This window comes from Sus scrofa, chromosome 6, assembly GCF_000003025.6.
Source record: "Sus scrofa isolate TJ Tabasco breed Duroc chromosome 6, Sscrofa11.1, whole genome shotgun sequence".
NCBI classification, from domain to species: Eukaryota; Metazoa; Chordata; class Mammalia; order Artiodactyla; family Suidae; genus Sus; species Sus scrofa.
Window position 1 is genome coordinate 169,151,705 of NC_010448.4, and position 18,211 is coordinate 169,169,915.

The 18,211-nt window shown below is 57.0% G+C and overlaps 1 protein-coding gene across 2 annotated transcripts; it reads right to left on the bottom strand.

Moving 5' to 3' along the window:
- GUCA2B (guanylate cyclase activator 2B (uroguanylin)) lies at window positions 468-2,853 on the bottom strand. Of its 2 annotated transcripts, NM_001160275.1 has the most exon segments (4): window positions 475-518; window positions 654-753; window positions 1,501-1,687; window positions 2,706-2,847. In NM_001160275.1, coding segments are annotated over 3 exon segments (342 nt in total). In that variant the 5' UTR covers window positions 2,799-2,847; the 3' UTR covers window positions 475-518; window positions 654-691.

Sequence of the window (18,211 nt, forward strand, 5' to 3'; positions counted from 1 at the left end):
GCCTCCCACCTGGAGCCGGCCACGGGGTCTTGGGGACCCGAAAAGCGGGGTAAAGGTGAACTCAGGTGGGCCTGGGGCAGGATCAGCCCTGACAAGGGGGGGCGGGCTGGGAAGGGCGCCGCGTGGTTCCTCCCACCTGCCGGCCGAGGTCCCGCCTGCAGGAGAATCTCCCCATCCCACGCCCTGTCGGACCCCTTGCAGGGGCGCAGAAGCTCTGGCTCCACAGCCAGGCCAGGTCTGGAGCTGAGCCTGGGGGTCAGATGGCCCTCGACGCCCTGGGCTTCAGGTGACTCATTCCCACCCAGAGCGTCGCTCCTTCCACGTGAACCAGAGCTTCCAGAACACAAGTCCTGAGGCGCGGAAACCAGGCGATGGCCTGACTCACAGTCTGACCTTTCTCTGCCACCCACCCAGCTTCCCAGGAAGCTCCGCCCATAGCTCGCAGGGGAAACACTTGGACACCTGACTCTGGGTGTGGGTGGGAATCTTTATTCAGCAGCCAGGCTGCCTTGGGGGGCCCCGAATCTCCTCCAACTTTGGGTCCAACGGCTTCGTGCCAGACCCAGCTGCTCAGGCCCTGGGAGGGGAGGGATGCCCGCCCTGCCGGGGCTGCGGGGGGGCAGAGCCTGGGTGGGGGTGGGGGCTGGGGGGGCAAGGGGTCCAGGGTGGGCTCGGGGCGCCCGGGGTCCTCTCAGCTGCAGCCGGTACAGGCAACATTCACACACAGCTCACAGTCGTCGCCAGCGATGGTCCCTGGGAGGGGGGAGCACCGGTCAGCTGGCCCTGAGCCCGAACGGTCTGTGGTCCCAGGAGCCGCTGACCGGGCAGCCAGAGAAGGCCTGCCTCCGCCAGGGTCTGAGGGAGGGGCCGGGGCTCTTCCTACAGATGAAGAGCAAGGACGTTTAGAAGCAGAGTGAGCAGCTCGGGCTCAAGCCCCAGGTCCGTCCTCCTGGCAGTGACCGGGCGAGTCACTTCCACGCCGTGCCTGAGTTTCTCCGCCTGCTCGGTGAGCCCCTGGTAGGGCTGCTGCAGGCAAAGGCACTGACCTAGGGCCTGGCCCTGAGTGGTGCTCAGTAACTACTAGCCGGTGCCGGCGCGCTCCCGGCCTGCTGCTCCATCCTCCCCATTTCGGCTCAGGCGTCATCACCCGCTCCTGGGGCCTTTCACACTCTCTTTTGCCTTCCCACATGGGAGCCATCTCTCTCCTGTGTCCCCATCGTGTCACCTCTGCCATCCCACTGCAGTGCGGTCATTCCGGGGTCAGTTTCCAGGGCCCCCCCTTCCCTCGCATCTTCGAAGTCCGGCGGGTCAGGTGATCACCCCAGCCGGGCGGACATGCTTGATGCCAAGGGCCCAAACCAGGGAGGCCAGGAGCTGAGCTTCTTGAGTCTTCCTCTTCTCAGCCCGGAGGCTTAGCAGAAGCAACGTGGGTAGAGGAGCTGGCGTGTGGGGAGGAGAGGGAATGAGAGGCAAGAGCCTCTGCGGGGGCGGGGCACTCACTCAAGGCCTGGAAGATGCTGGCCGCCTCCTCAGACTGGCAGATGGGCTGGAGGTCCGGTGGCAGGGCCGAGTGGTGGCACACGGAGGGCTGGGGGCTCTGCGCTTGCAGGCGGGGGCTGGGCGCCCACTGTCCCTCCAGGTCGCTCAGCTTCTTCACTGATTTCAGCTGGACCCGGAAGCCTTGGTACTGGGGGAGGGAGGGAGAGGAGACGGGGCGGGGGGTAGGGACTGGGGCACTGCCAGGACCAGGGTTCCCCGGACCCCACAGAGCTTCCCTGTCCTCACGGAGCTGCAGAGTCAAGGCCACACCGCCTGGGAGGTAGGAGGTGGCGTCTGACACGTCACACCCCACAGTGCCGCAGGCTAACTGGGAAAGGCCGGGAGCACAGTGGTTAAAGAGGTGGGCTTTGGAGACTGGACAACTTCCAGTTCAAATCCGCCCTCGTCTCTACTGGCTGCGTGTCTCTTCCCGACTCTGAGCTTCATCTGACAAATGGAGATAATCAAACTCCACTCCTTTCTGGCGCCTGGCACCCTGGGCACCCTTGAGAACTGCGCGATTGCCCCTGAGTGGACACGGCAATATGATGGCCATGCCGAGTCTAGCCGGCCGGGCTTCAAGGCCAAGGCTGCAGCAGGGAGGCTGACGCCCCTCCCCGGGACTCCCTCGTTCCTTCCCAAGGAGGCCCCACACAGAGTCAGGAACCTGCCACCCAGGAGCCCGGTGCATCCGGCCACACCTCGGGCAGGCGCTGCCTCCAGCCTCGCAGCTGCCCTGAAAGGAGACCCAGATCCCCTGCAGCCTTCCCTCCGGGCCTTTGCATAGGCTGCGCCTCTGCCTGGAGCAGTCCTTGGCCCCTGTGCCTGGTTGGCTGCCTCCTGCTCCTCCTGCAATGTCAGGAGAACTTTTTCTGGTGACACCCCGACCCCCCTCGCCCGGCCGGCGCTTCAAGGGCCCGGACCAGGCCTTCCTCCGCGCTCTGCGCTTGAGGGGGATCGGTCTTCCTGGACAGGAAAGCGGAAGGGGCTCAGTCCATTGTCATCTTCCCCTTCCTCGCTGGCATTCGCGTTCCAGCTGCTCCCACCCACCTGGGGAGACTGGGTGTTGGGCTGAGCCCGGGGTCCTCAGTGAATTTCCCAGGGTTCCCTCTCCATCCCAGCCTCTCACAGTGGGGCGCCAAGGGCATGGTGCCGGAGGGACAAACCTGGATGTAGACGGACTGTGTGCCCTGCAGCAGCACCAGGAAGACCAGGGCAACCCCACACAGGAGGAGCCCTGCCGCCGCCCTGCTGGCCATCTCGCTCCCGCTGTATCCTGCCGCCGCTGTTGCCGTCCACCTGGCCCTCACCTGCCTCCTGAGCCAGCAGCTCTTTATAGGCCAGGCTCCAGCGCCCTGGTCACTCATTAACTGGCCAGGCAGGGCGGGGTTGACAGCTGGCTGGCAACCTGACAAGCCCAGAGCCCATTCCCAGGAAAGGGGCTGGGGGGGATGGGGGGAGGCCCCCAGAGCAGAGGGGAGCACGATGCTGTGTGTTAAACGCCTGCCTGGCGCCTACGATGCTCTGTGAGTGGAGGGAGAGGGGAGCACTTCACAGACAGGGTGGGGGACGCTCCGGAGGTAACCGGCGTCTTCTCCCAGGTGCCAGAGCCAGTCCGCGCAGAGCAGGGGCTCAGACCGCTGACCCAGACCCGCCTCGGGTTCTTTCTCGGGTCCACAGACGCAAATAGGTTGGCGGAGGACAAGGCGGGTGGTACAAGGCTGACCTAGGGTCCCTGTGCCCCCAGAGCCATGTCTCCCCCGCTCCCTTCTCTTCAGTTCTGTTTAAGCGCCATCCTCTTTCAGTCCCTGCCCAGATCCTCGCCCCCACCTCTGCCTGCCACCTCCCATGGCACCTGGGTACACGCTGGTCATTTGCCCCATTTCACCTGTCGGTGTCTTTCAGAAGCCTAACCCTGCCTGTGGGTGAAAGAGCACCTGCTGCGGAGACAGATGGCCCCGGGCTCGAATCCTGATCAGGCTGTGGCCGCCTGATCTTGGCAGGTCACACCAACTCTGAGGTGTGCCTCCGTCTCCTCCTCCGTCAAATGGACGTGACAGTGGACCCCACCGCAGGTCGCTGGGAAAGGGACGGGGCAGGCCTGCCAGAGCGGGCCCTCCCTCTCACGGCTGACCTTTGCGGCAGTGCCTGACCTACCACCTCCTCCGTGGCTGAAGGCTGGGTCAGGGAGGAGTGGGCAAAGCGTCAACGGCGTCCATCCCAGGCTCTGCTCCACCAGGCACAGGGCCTGGCATGAGGTAGGCCCCCCATAAATAACACTGCAGAGAAGCTCGGCCGGCCTCTGTGGGTATCTGAGCCCACTCTCCAAGCTGTGGCGGACATCTGAGGCCCCTGTGTTTCCTGCGGCCCAGCGACCTGCACGGGCAGAGGCCCACCGTATATGCTCTCGCTTTTGCTTCGCACCTGCCTGAAATGCTCATCTCCTTTCTTATCTTGGGGCGAAATGATTAAAGCTCACTTGAACTATGGTCTCTCTTTTGTTTTGGTTTGAATCCAAACTTTGACCTTTGCTCTTCCAAGTACGGAACGTCTGATAGACTCTTGTTTGTGGTTTCTTATCTGCAAGCGGGAAATAGTCACGGGTGACAGTAACCCGCAGCCCCGAAGGCGCAGTGCGTGCTGTGGGCGCCACGCTCGCCTCTGGGCGCAAATCCCGTCTCCTCTGGGTAATGACAGATGGCGCTCGCATTACGGACCCAGCAAAGCGGGTTCTCTCCGCGATCCTTGCCTCTGCTCAGCGGACCGTTTGGGAGGAAGAGGAGCCCAGGCCTTGCAGGTGAGGCGGTCTGGCTTCAAGCCTGGACTCCAGCGCTTCTTAACGGCGTGGCCGGGGTGGCTTCTCCGAGTCCCCACGTCTCCATCCGTAAGCGGAGGAGAGTATCAGCAACCTCGCGGTGGCCACTGTGAGGAGCAACTGGACTGTCTCATCCCAGGGGGACCCTGACTCGCCCCGTCCCCCAACTGCCCAACCCCCCAGCTCGGTTTCCCTGCACAAAGGGCTTGGCCCCCTGGGGGCCACTCCCGCGTGCTGGGCTCCCCGCCTCTCCTGCCCCACGGAGTCCACCCCCACGTGCCCCTTCTCAGAACCTGCCACGGAAACAGTTCTGATCTTTTTTTTTTTTTTGCTTTGCTTTTTAGGGCTGTGCTGCATATGAACGTTCCCAGGCTAGGGGTCCAATCAGAGCTGCAGCTGCTGGCCTACACCACAGCTCACGGCAACGCCAGATCCGAGCTGTTTCTTCGACCTACACCACAGCTCACGGCAACCTCGGATCTTTAAGCCGCTGATGGAGGCCAGGGACCCAAGGCACATCCTCACGATATTAGTCAGGTTCCTGTGGCTGAGCCACGAGCGGAGCTCCCCAGTCCTGATCTTTGAATCTCCAATCCTTGCTCTTTCCATCAGTCAAGTTCAGCCCCCTTGGTCCAAGTCCAAGAGACGAGGAGGGTCTGGAGCCCCGTGGCCGTGACCTTCCCATCTCTGTCTTCTGGTTCTGCCGGCCGGGCCCATCCTGTGTCACCCTTTCCCTGGGAACAAGGTCTGACTTCCCTATCTGCCTCATCTGACTCAAGTTCACATCGCGGCCCTTCTCTTCCTAATCTCTTCAGCAATGACCCATCATCCATCACACCCCAGAGGCACAGACGCAGCCCTTGCTCCTGCCCCTGCTCAGCAGGCGTCTGTTGACGTTTCTCAGGGCACGGCCTTCCTCGGGGACATGGGAACCGACTGTCATGCCAGCCTGGACTCCGGTCTCCGTGTGGCAGCCTCGAACACGGAGGCAGAGCGGGTGGCAGTTTGTCTGTGTGCGTAGCTGGGCTGCTCCTCTCTCTGCACAGGATTCCCCGCCCAGGGCCCACCACCACAGTGGAAGCTCCCTGCCCCGTAAGCCCGCATTTCCCCGGCAGCTTTGGTCTGCACTGACCAGGCCATCCTCCCTCTCCACCTGGCGTCCGGGGCAAACCTTCTCTGGACTGTCTGCCAATTTCGCGGGCCCATCATCTCGAATTCCGTGTTGTGTTCCTTCTCCTCTGGGCCTCTAGAGCCTGGGATGCCCCCGGGGCTCCAGGGGTCGGTCCTTGGGCCACGTTCCTCTGTCTTTAGGCACCCCCTGGGCATCTTATCCAGCCTCAAGGACGCTACTGCCACCGGAGCGCTGTTCGCTCCATAGCCCGGCCTCTCCTCTCAGCGGCAGGCTCATTTCTCTGGCTCCTCAGCATCTCCCAGAACCTGTGTGGGAACTCCCTTCACGCAGCTGCTCAGGCCAAAAATCTGGGGATCACCCTCGATACCTCCCATTTTTTTAATTTTTATTTTTGTCTTTTGTCTTTTTTGGGCCATACCCACAGCATATGGAGGTTCCCAGGCTAGGAGTTCAATAGGAGCTGTAGCCACCAGCCTCCCCCAGAGCCACAGCAATGCCGGATCCTTAACCCACTGAGCGAGGCCGGGGATCAAACCCGCATCCACATGGTTCCTCGTCGGATTTGTTTCCGCTGCACCACGATGGGAACTCCTCTCTTTGTTTTAACTGCCAAATTCCATTCATTAGCGAATCCAGTTGGCTTTACCTTCGAAATATTTCTAGACTCCGGTCGTGTCTCATCATCTCCGTTGCTACGGCCAAGGTCCAAGCCATCACCTCGGATGACGGGTCCCACGGATTATCGCCACCGCCGTGTATTAGTCACGACTCTCCAGAGACGGAACTAACGTGGGACATATACGTATGTATCTCCTGTCCTATTGTAGATAATCTGTCTGTTCTGTTCTTCCTTCTCATCTGCCTACCTACCTACCTACCTATCATTTCTATCTGTTGTGATTTATTTTATTTATTTATCTTGACCATGCCCATGCCATGCAGAAGTGCCGGGGCCAGGGGTCAAATCCACACCACAGCAACAACCCGAGACCCACAGCCGTGACAATGCTGGATCCTTAACCCGCTGCACTCCCAGGGAACTCTAGATTTATTTGAAAGGCTGTCGGGGCTGGCAAGTTTGAAATCTGTGGGGCAGACTGGCAAGCTGAGAATTCAGGTGCCGTCATGAGTCTGAAAAGTGCGGGGCAAGCCAGCAGGTGGGAAATTCAGGCAGGTTCCCTTGTGGTGGTCTGGAGGCAGAATTCCTTCTGCTTCTTCTGGGACCCCTCCGTCTTTGTTCTAAGACTTTCAGCGGATTGGATAAAGCCCCGCCCCCCCCAACTGTTCACTTTACCGGCTGTGGAACTTAAGCACGTCAGAAAAGCTGTCCTCACGGCAACATCTGGACGGGTGGTTGACCAAGCACCCGGGCAGCACAGGCCGGCCGAGGGCGCTCGCCAAGTGGACCGCTCTGCGTCCGCTCTTGCCCCTTTTCAGGCCCCCAGGCGGCGGCCAGAGAGATCCTGTTAAAAGCTAAGTCGGAACACGCCCCTCCTCGGCTGAAACCTCCCAACGCCGTCCCACTTCGCTCAGAGTAAAATCCACAGGCTTCCCCTGGCCTCCAAGGTTCCTCTGGGCTCATCTCCAAAAGTTCTGCCCCCACCCTCTGGCTTCCAGCCACACGAGCTTCTGTGCTGTCAGCCAAACAGGCCGAAGAGGCTTCCCTCTCCACCTACTTACTTGTGTGGCTCCCAGCCCCTCACTTCCTCCAGGTCTCTGCTCAAACGCCGCTTCCCCAAAGAGATCTCTCCTGACCGTGCTGCCTCCGAGAGCTTCTCCCTCACTCCTGGGCCTTTAACCGGCTTTCTGGCAGCACCTCCCTGGACACACACGTCATTGCTTGCATTTCTCTCCTTTTACTAGAATCAAGGAATTTGTCTGTTTTGTCCTCCCTCAAAACATCAATATTGGGCACATAACGGGTGCTGCATAAATACCCAGTGAGTTGAGGAGCTGAATACGATTCACATATTCACTCCACCAACCACTCATGCATTTGGCCTTGGAAAATGTCCTGCTTTTTTTTTTTTTTTTTTTTTTTTTTTGTCTTTTTAGGGCTGCACCTGTGGCCTATGGAGGTTTCCAGGCGAGGGGTCAAATCAGAGCTGTAGCTGCTGGCCCACACCAGAGCCACAGCAACATGGGACCTGAACCTCGTCTGCGACCTACACCACAGCTCACAGCAATGCTGGATCCTTGACCCACTGAGCACGGCCAGGGATTGAACCTGCAACCTCATGGTTCCCAGTCGGATTCGTTAACCACTGCGCCACGACAGGAACTCCCTGGACATGTTGTTGTCACCATGGAGTATCTTAGAGTCTTGAAACTGGATTGAGCGGGGGACTGGATGGAGAAGAGGCCAGGTCCCAGGGCCAAGTTCTAACAGGGCCCTGCAGCATTTGGAGGAAAAGCAGAGCACAAGAAGCCAGCGAAGCTGACGGAGCAGGAGCAGTAAATGGAGCCCCAAAAGAGAGTTGTGTCTTCAAGCCAAGTGGAGAAAGTGTTTCAGGAACAAGAGCAGGCTCCCCAGGGTCGAGCACCGCGTTAGCTCGGGTGCGATGGCGGCAGAACTGCCCCTGGATTCGGCAACTTGGAAGCAGCTGCTGACCTTGGCGGGACGGCGTTCAGGGAAGCAGTGGCGATAAGCCTGATGGGAGGGGGATCAAGAGAGAAGAGGGGCACAGAGGGCAGACCCGTGAGAGGGGAGGTCGACTTAGAGCCAGGGCTCTTAACTTTCGCTTTAAATTAAAGGGTAAAACGGAGAGATGGCACATTTATTTTATTTATTATTTTATTTTATTTTTGCTTTTTAGGGCCACACCCGCGGCGTATGGAGGTTCCCAGGCTAGGGACCTACACCACAGCCACAGCAAGGTGGGATCCAAGCCACGTCTGTGACCTACGCCACAGCTCACGGCAACGCCAGATCCTTAACCCACGGAGCAAGGCCAGGGATCGAACCCGTAACCTCATGATTTCTAGTCGGATTCGTTTCCTCTGCGCCACGAAGGGAACTCCAAGAGACGGCAAATTTAAAGACAAATCAGCCAACTGGGTGTAGAACACAAGCAGGTGTATAAACTAAGGTGGTTTTCTAGCATCTCCCCACATGAAGTGTTGGCTCTTCCCTGAAGCAGTGGACGACTTAGTGAATGGCTGTGCTTTTGCTGTGGGCAAAGGGAGACGCAGAACCGCGTTGGTGCCCAGCATTAGGAAGGACACTGGATCTCATTCAGCCTGTCTTCCCTTTTGACTCATTGTCCCCCGTCTGCCCATATTGTACTGACTGATCCTCACCCACGCACGCACGCACGCACGCACGCACGCCCGCGTGCACACACTCCCTTTTCAGGTTTATACCCTTTGCAGCCTCGTCTTGATGGACTGGGGGTTGGACACGATGTTTAAAGGCAAGTAAGTGGATCGGGGCCGCCCCCTGGTGATGGGCCGCGAGCACTGCAGGCAGGGGAAGCCCGCGGCCCTTGGTCCTTCCCGGCTCCGGCGAGGCCCTTGGGCGTAAATGGATCAGGAGCCGCAGCCTCTCCGATGTGAGGGGCAGCGGGAAGCGCTGTCCCCAGGTCTCTGCCCAGGGGTCGGGGTGGGGGTCCTGCCCACGGGATCTGGATGGGCTCCAGAAGGGGACCCGCCTGCGGTCCTTGGGGAAGGGCCCCTGCTCGCCGGCTGGTGTCCGAGTCCGGAAACGGGGCTGAGAGGGTGAGAGTGTTTGGGTCTCGGGGGGACCTGGCCCTGAAGGGGTCTTGGGGGCAGCCGAGGGGCCGCCTGAAGCAGCCGGAGGACGCAGGGAGGGTGACGGGGGGGCCTCCAGCGTCGGGCGTGGACCGAGCTGGGCTGCTCTCTTGGGAGGAGGGGGTTGGAGTCCCTGACCTTGGCCTCCGCCTGCGTTTCCGCCCTCCTCCCCCAGCGGCCCAAGGTGTGGGAGCACGAGTGTACGTGGGGGCTCGCTGGGTCTGTGTCTGTCGCTGGCGTGGGCATGAATGTGGGTGCGAGCGAACACGGGAAGGCGTCTGTGTCCGTGTGGGCACGTGTGGATGTGTGTGTGGGAGTGTGTGTAGCCTGGGCCTGCGAGCATGTGCATGTGTTTGTGTCTGCACGAGTGTGTAAGCGAGGGTGTGTAAGTGTGTGCTGGGTGCTGGAAGGGAGGCCCCTCGTGCCTGGCTGTGGGACAGGGGCTGGTGGCCGCCAGGGTCCCCTCTGAGCGGATGGGGCGTGGGGGGCTCAGTCGCGGAGAGGGGAGCAGGCCTGTGCACAGCGGCCTGGAAGCTGGGGGATTAATGGGGGGCCCGGGAAGGCGTCCAGCCCAGGGCAGTGGGATCGGAATGTTCTCGCTTCTTCACCTCCCCTGGCTCCCTCCAGCAGCCGCCCAGATGCTGTGGCTTTGAAGTCAGGCAGAGCCGAGGTCACGCTGCCGGGCACCTCATTCGCTTCTCTGGGTTCAGCCCTCTTGATGGTGAGACGGTAACAGCACACCATGGCCGCAGAAGGGGGGTGGTAAGGGCCCAGGAGTGCCAGTGAGTGTTTGCTGGGGGCCGACGACAAGCCAGCCCTCCTCTAAGGGCTTTACAAGCACAAACACACAACCCTCAGTGGTAGAAAGCTCTCCTTTCGTAGAGAATGCCCGGGCACAGAGAGGTTTACTAACTTGCCTGAGAACACACAGCTCACACACGGCAGCGCTCCCGAGCTGGGTCATAAGCACTATACAGCCGGCTGGACGGGCAGGGAGTGGAGGTAAGTCATCCCTCACCGTGCTGGGCACATCCTAGACCCGCATGTCCCCTCGTCCCTCTGCCCCCGTCCCTCCCAGGGGTTCAAGGGAACGATGGAGGGAGGAAGGGAGGCCTCTTCACGTTCTCCTGAACGCGGCCTCGCAGAGGCTCGGATGCCGGAATCCTCATCTCTCAAAGAAATGACGCGGATGACGGTCCATGTCGCGGTGCCACCAGCAACGTGGCACCACCCGAGAGCGTGTGAGGCGGTTAGATGTGGTTCTTCCTGCAGGCAGCATTTACTGGGCACCCGTTCTCTGCTGGGCACTAGGGCTCAGAGATGGACAAGACAGCCCCTGCCCTCAAGGAGTTCATGGTTGATGGGGCCGGGCGAGGTCCGTGCCGCATGGCACACGTGAGGCGCGGGGAGTGGGGGAGCCCCGGAGGGGCAGGAGTCCTGAGGCGGGGACACCTGCCTCCAGCGAAGAGGTGGGGGAGCTGTGGGTGGCCCGCCAGTCCTTTGCTCACATCTCACGCCCGGGCTGCCTCTGCCAGTCCTCTCCCATGTCCCGCGCCAGCACCCTGCCTCCAGGAAGCCAGCCCAGACCCTGGTGCTTCCTCTTCTTGGGAACTCCTGCAGCCCTCTGGGCCGGGTGCTCCCCCCCATGGCACCTGGCCTCTGCTACCGTCACCGTTTCTGGTTTGGGTGCAAGGAACCCATCGCCAGTCAGACTGCGCCCCCTCCAGGGCACAACCTCCATCTCACATTCCTCAGAGAACCCTGTGCCCAGGTGGCCCCACAAGCCCGGCACACCTCACTTTTACGGACGCCCCAGCGGGAGTTCTTTGTTCGCAGCACCCAGGCTGAGCCGCTGAGGAAATCCTAAGTGCTGAGTCAGGGCCCCCGCTTTGCCGAGCAGGCTTGAGTTTCATTAAGTGGGGATGCGATACAAATTCCCCGCAGCATTCACGGGATTGATGTCCAAGGCGCAGCTGCCATTTCTGTTTTGAAATTTGCAGTTGGGGATCATTGTGAAACTTGATTGCTCTGTCTCGGGGACTTCTTAAAGTCCAATCCCACAATAAGGCCAATCAGACTCAACCATCAAATGTCAAATAGGAGCTAATGAACCATTCACGGGCTGGGGAGAGAAATCAGGCAATCTCTTATTTCAGGATTATCCCTTCCAAATATTGAATCTGAACTGTAAGCAGAATTTGCTGTAATTGCGTCTCCCTCCTTGTGGGTGTGGGGGATCGCTGGCATTCGCTTTGTTGTCTCGGCTTTCTGGAGGAGGCTTGACGAGCTGACCCGCACTTTCTAGAGGCGTGTGCCCCTGGGGCACCGTTCCGGGAGGGGGCGGCCAGAAGGTGCTGGGAGCACCCCCCTCCCCCGCCGCCGCCCCTGGGTTGAGTCTGCTGAGCTTGGGGTTACCTGGGTGGCGGCCTCTTTGTGGGAGAGGGTGGTCTGCTGAGAGGGAGGGCCACACGCCCTCACATGAGCGGCGCTGGTGCTGGAGCCCGGGTGTGGCTTCAGGAGAGTTGGTGGAGCCCAGGGACAAAGAAACGTCTGGTCTCTACTTCTCAATCTGCTGCCCTGGGATCTGCAAAGCCTCGCACCTTGGCTGCAAACCCACAGACGGATGCCCCAGAACATAGGCTGTTGTCCGATGCCCCTTTGCAACATCTGGTTGGTGACAGGTTACATCAGAGGGCTTGTCGTCAGCTCTACCTGGTGCAGCGTTGTGATGCAGGAGGTGTTTCCTCTCCTCATTCCTTTAGGAATTTCGCGCAGTATGCGGCAGCGGTGGCTGGCTGTCCATCAGCGTTTCCCTCCCTTCTCATGCTGCGCAGTCCTGGCTGCAAAGCAGCTGCCTGGCCGGCCAGGTGCAATGAGGCTTGGTCCTAGAACCAGCCTTCATCACTGAAATGTGAGAGGAGTAATGCCGGCTCCTTACACTTGGAGTCTCCTAAGCAGCCTCATGCCTCCTCCATCCCGATTTCCCCCTTCGGCTGATTGGGTGCAGAGGCTGACAAGGCTCTGCAGGCTGGCAGAGTCGCAGGGTGGGAGGAGCCAGGGTCCTTGAATCAGCGCCTTCAGGATAGGGGCCACATCCGAATAAAGTACATTTCATGGTTCTGCTTCTTACCGCTTCCTGTATCTACTGTCATGTGAACTCGGAGTGCTTCCGGTAAAGGTGGAGTCCACTGGTCAAATCAACCGAGTACATACCTATACAAACATATACGTGTGTGTGTGTGTGTGTGTGTGTGTGTGTGTGTGTGTGCTTGGTCAAGAAAACGAGGCAGAAGGGATGGTGTGCCAGTTCCAAGCCTAAGACTTAAGAAGACTTAAGACCCGCGTGTTTCTGCCTATTTGTTGGCATCCTGCCGTCTCCACGTGAACACTCCCGACTGGTCTGCTGGAGAAGAGACGCACGGAGTTGGCCAAGTCGCCCCAGTTGTGCAGGCAAGCCCAGCCTGGACCATCTTTGACCAGCAACCTGTGACATGTGAAGGAGCCCAGCAGGATCAGCAGAGCCATCTGGCTGAGCCCCACCTGACTCCAGATGCCCATGCACTAAGGACTTCCTCTTGCGTGTCACTCAAGTTTTGTGGTGCTTGTTACGCAGCATCAGGGCACTAGGTGACAGGCACGACCAACCAGGAGTGAATCTATGTCTTGACCGTGATATGAGAGACCCTTGTCTGGTGAAGGAAGTTTGACTTCACCGTGATTTAAACACCTCACTGCTTGCATGGTGTGTCCATTGCTTCAGGCTGAAGGATCCAGAAAAATCTTTCCAGCTCCAGCCGGCTCCTCTCTCCCTGACTCTTTCTACGCACTGGTGGCACTGGGTTTCCCTCAAGTCCTTGAGTGGTTCAGGCAGTGTCCAAAATTGTGGCCTTATCTCATGGGCATTCCCGTCTGCTTAGCACTCCCCTTCTCCCCACATGGCATAGCTAACTCAGGCCTAAAATGCCGCCCCTTCTTCTGGCAAGGTTATTCCAGTTCTCAGAGGAGACTAGTCCCCTGTCAAGTTGGTCCCAAATCCCTGTGTACGTCCTCCTGGCACTCAGTGCCTTTGAGACCCCAGCCCAGGTGTGGCTTCTCCATCACAAGGCAGGAACCTGTCCTGGGCGCTCGAGGTGGGACCCTCCCACTGGGCCACACAGCTGGCACACGGGACAGGCTCAGGCAGTGTTTCTGACTAAATGGGCTGCTGTAGGTGACGTTTTTCTGGACTAGGGTTACCAAGGCTTTGCAACAGGACACCACCGAGCTTGGGAGGACCTAGGAGGGACCCGCTTCTCCTCCACGGATGCTGTCCAGTTGTAGATTCACTTTTCTCTCAAGCTCCCCCCTCTGTTTTTATTTGGCTGTGCTCACGGCATGTGGGAGTTCCCAGGCCAGGGACGGAACCCACGCTGCCGTGGAGACCTGCACCCAGCTCAGGCTCTCAGGTGGCCCCCCAGTGAGAAGACGGGCTGGGCAGTTAGTTTCCCTGGGTCCAAAGCCTGGCCCTGCTCCTTGGCAAACGTGGTATCTCTGACAGATTTCTTCTTGTCTCCTTGCCTCCGTTGTCTCAGCTATAAAATGGGGATTATGGGAATACCCACTCGTAGGGCTGCTCTGAGGAATGAACCAGTTCACACACACAAAGCATGTTCGCAGAGCCTGACATATGCTGAAAGCTACAAAAGCATGAGCCCCAATTATTCAAGGTCAGGGTCTATATTTTATTCATTTCATTTTTGTGTCTCTCAAACGCCTAAACCAGCACCAGCAAAAAGAATGTGCTTAATGAGGGCTTTTAAAGAAAAAAGTCCAGAGGGTTTTGCTTGTTTGTTTGTTTAGGGCTGCACCTGCAGCATATGGAGGTTCCCAGGGTTCGAATCAGAGCTGCAGCTGCCAGCCTAGCCACAGCCACGGCAAACGTGGGATCTAAGCTGTGTCTGCGACCTACACTTCAGCTCATGGCAGCACCGGATCCTTAACCTACTGATCAAGGCCAGGGATAGAACCTGCATCCTCATGGATACTAGGTGGGTTTGTTATCACTAAGACAGGATGGAATTCCAAGGTGAGTATTTTTTTAAATGAACAATTTAGAACTCTTATTCTTTGAAAGACACCATTCAGAAAATGAAAAGACAAGGGACAGACTGGGAGAAAATATTTGCAAACTCCATATATGCTAAAATACTTGAATCCAAACTACATAAACAGCATGCAAAAGGCAATAATAAAAAGACAGCTCAATTTTTTACAATGAGCAAAAACATCTGAACAGACACTTTGGAAGCTAAATGAATGGCAAGTAAGCACATTGAAAAAATTTAGCATCAGGAGTTCCTGTCGTGGCGCAGTGGTTAACGAATCCGACTAGAAACCATGAGGTTGCGGGTTCTATCCCTGCCCTTGCTCAGTGGGTTAACGATCTGGCATTGCCGTGAGCTGTGGTGTAGGTTGCAGACGCGGCTCGGATCCCGAGTTGCTGTGGCTCTGGCATAGGCTGGCAGCTCCAGCTCCGATTAGACCCCTAGCCTGGGAAACTCCATATGCCGCGGGAGCAGCCCAAGAAATAGCAAAAAGACAAAAAAAAAAAAAAAAAAAAAAAAAAGAAAGAAAAGAAAAGAAAAGAAAAAATTTAGCATCAGTTGGTGTGGTTTTATGCAAATGAAAACCACATTGAGATACCACATTACGTGCCCTAGAATAGCTAACATTTAAAAGACTGACAGTCGTAAGTGTTGGCACGTTTGTAGAGCAGCTGGAACTCTCAAACACTGCTGTTTGGAACATAAAAGGGTATAACCACTTTGGAAAACATTTTGGCAATTTCTTAAAAAGTTAAATTTACACCTACCTTAAGATCCCAGCCATTGCTAGGTAAATACTCCTGGATATTTAGCCAAGAGAAATGGAGGGACATTCCCACAGGAAGACATACTGGGTCTCACAGCAGCTTTGGTTGTAACAGCTCATCCAGTGGTAGAGGATTAACTCTGGTACGTGTGTGTAATGGAATACTCTTCGGCACGTACTCTTCAACACGGATGAATCTCTCACTAACGAGGCTGAAGGAGAGAAGCCAGCTTGAAAAGAATCATGCAGGTTCTCCACGATTCCGTCTGCATCCAACTGTCAGAGCTACAAAGGAATCCATAGTGACAGAAAGCAGAACACTGGTTGCCTGGGGGTGAGGGGAGAGGGGCGTGGACCCCAAAGGGGCAGGTGAAAGTGTAGGGAGATGGACCAGTTTACTATGTCTAGTCTGGCGGTGCTTTCACAGGTGTGTGCATATGCCAGAACTTACCAAATTGTAAGCTATCAATAGCTTCAGGTTTTTATATTAACTATGCTTCAATACACTGATGAGAGAAACGCAGGTGTGACGAATGAGGGTTTGGGAGTTATTAGAGGAGCCAAAGTGATTCAACTCAGGCTCCTGCTAAGGTGCTGCCTCTTATTTATTTATTTATTTAAATTTTTTTATTATGAATGATTTACAGTGGGTGAAACTTTCATTGAAAAAGATACATGCACCTGTACGTTCACTGCAGCACTATTCACAATAGCTAAGACATGGAAACAACTTAAATGTCCATCCACAGATGAATGGATTAAGAAGATATGGCCCATATACACAGTGGAATACTACTCAGCCATAAAAAAGGACAAAATAATGCCATTTGCAGCAACATGGATGGAACTAGAGACTCTCATACTGGGTGAAGTAAGTCAGAAAGAGAAAGACAGACACCATATGATGCCACCTTTAAAAAAATTATTTTTAAAAACTAAACCTCCAGTGGAGGGCAGGCCCCATACCAGGGCTTTTCACTTTGTTCTACCAGCACCGGGGTAGAGTCTGTGCGAGGACATGTGCCCCAGGAGGGCATGGGGAGGGCTTGGGGACGTCCTTCAAATCTCAAGCCGGTTTTCCACCTTCCAAGTGGGTAGTTTGGGCCCTGTGAGAAAGTAAATTCCTTAAACTTCTCCTGAAGTGATGGGAGGGAGCCGAGGCCTCGGTGTGTTTCTGCGAAGCCCTCAGTTGGCAGCACAGCCCCATGTCTCTGAGCTAAGAGAGGCAAGGGCCCCGGGGGCTTTGTTCTCTCTCCCAGGCTGTGTGCTTGCCCTTTTAAGCTCCCCAGGGGTGTGGCGCTGTCTCCTGCATAATCCGGCTTGTCTCTCGAGGAGGCAAACCGCACAGGCAGATCGGGAAAGGCAGAGACAGTGCATCTGCTCGTGGTCTGGCGCTCTCGCCATCCTTCCAAACGCCCAAGCTGAGCTTTTAAATGATGCTCAGAAACGGTTTGCAGTGGAGTTCCCGTCGTGGCGCAGTGGTTAACGAATCCGACTAAGAACCATGAGGTTGCGGGTTCGGGTTCGGTCCCTGGCCTTGCTCAGTGGGTTAAAGGATCCAGCGTTGCCATGAGCTGTGGTGTAGTTTACAGACACGGCTCAGATCCCGCGTTGCTGTGGCTCTGGCATAGGCTGGTGGCTACAGCTCCGATTGGACCCCTAGCCTGGGAACCTCCATATACCGTAGGAGCGGCCCAAGAAATGGCAAAAAGACCAAAAAAAAAAAAAGAAAGAAACGGTTTGCAGTGAAACTCACCACCAGATCCCACTCCAGCATCTTGGGTGTGTGTGTGGGGGGGGGGGTATGATTCAAACCCAAGGCAAGTGCCACTTGGCTGCCTACCCTCTTGCAGGAGACGAGTGTGAAAGTCCCTCTCCTGGCTTGGGAAGGACTGATGGGTAAAGTCTGGCCTCCCCAGGACCTGAGGCCATGAGTCTCAAGCAGACACGGCGGCCAGGGTACAGAAGGAGCAGGCTCCAGGAGCAGGAGGGAATGAGGGCATCACCATGAGCCCTCAAGGTGCACTCCCGGAGCCCGCGTCTGCCGGGCCCTACCGACACTGTTGGCTGAGTCGTTGCTCATCGTTAGGGGCTCCGCTCTGCCTTGGAGGGTCTCTAGCAGCGTCCCTGGCCTCCACCCCAACCTCCCACCCAGGGAAAGATATAGGGAGAAATCACCCCTGGTCCAGAGCCATGGGACCAGCCCAGCCGCTTTGGATCTTAGCTGCATCACCTGCAAAATGGCCTCAGTTGACCATCTTTTGTTTTTAATTGAATTTATAATGATTTTTATTTTTTCCACTATAGCCGATTTACAGTGTTCTGTCAATTCTTCCTGCACAGCAAGGGGACCCGGTCACACACACATGCAGACATTCTTTTTTCTCACGTGATCAGGCTCCATCACGAGTGACCAGACATAGTTCCCAGGGCTACACAGCGGGATCTCACTGCTCATCCACACTTGACCTTCCCGAGGGCAGGAGATTGGACTAGATTCGTGGCTCCGACGTTTGCCACATGGCTGGTCAGAATTGAGGTGCGCTGCACGTGTGAAGCAGAGGCTGGATTCTGAAGACTTGCTTACTTCATAAAAACGGGTTGACATATCTCACTAGTGATTTTCATAGTGTTTACATGTTGAAAGGATACTCGGGGCACATTGGGCTCAATCAAATATACGATTGAAATTAATGTCACCAGTTCTTTTTTGGTTTTTAAAATGTGGCTGTGAGAAAATCTGAAATAACCCACGTGCCCCCCACCGTGCTTCTATTAGAGTCTGTGTAGCGAAGGGACAAACATTCATCAAAGAATCACTCCGTCGACGTGAGAGAACCCTGGCTGAGAAAGCGATGTGGCAGATGCGGGCGTGGACTGCGGGATGTCGGGGTCGGGGGTCAGGAAAGCTCCCCTGAGGAAGTGATGAAGGGGAGACTTTCTGATCGAGGAGGGGCAGGAAGAGCATCACGTGCAGAGGGAACGGCCATCGCCGCGGTGCTGCAGTGGGGGTGAGCACGGTGCCCAGGGTACAGGGGGCATGTGGAGCATAGGGCTGGACCACACAGCGCTCTGTGGGCTGGGCGAGGGGCTGGTCTCCGTCCTGGAGGCAGTGGGAAGCCATG

Coding starts and splice junctions, on each gene's coding strand:
- GUCA2B (XM_021093265.1), bottom strand. CDS start 2,798: ATGGCCAGCAGGGCGGCGGCAGGGCTCCTCCTGTGTGGGGTTGCCCTG. Junction 1,688..2,705: donor CACAGTCCGTCTACATCCAG/GTTTGTCCCTCC, acceptor TCCCTCCCCCAG/TACCAAGGCTTCCGGGTCCA. Junction 754..1,500: donor CAGCATCTTCCAGGCCTTGA/GTGAGTGCCCCG, acceptor CCCCCCTCCCAG/GGACCATCGCTGGCGACGAC.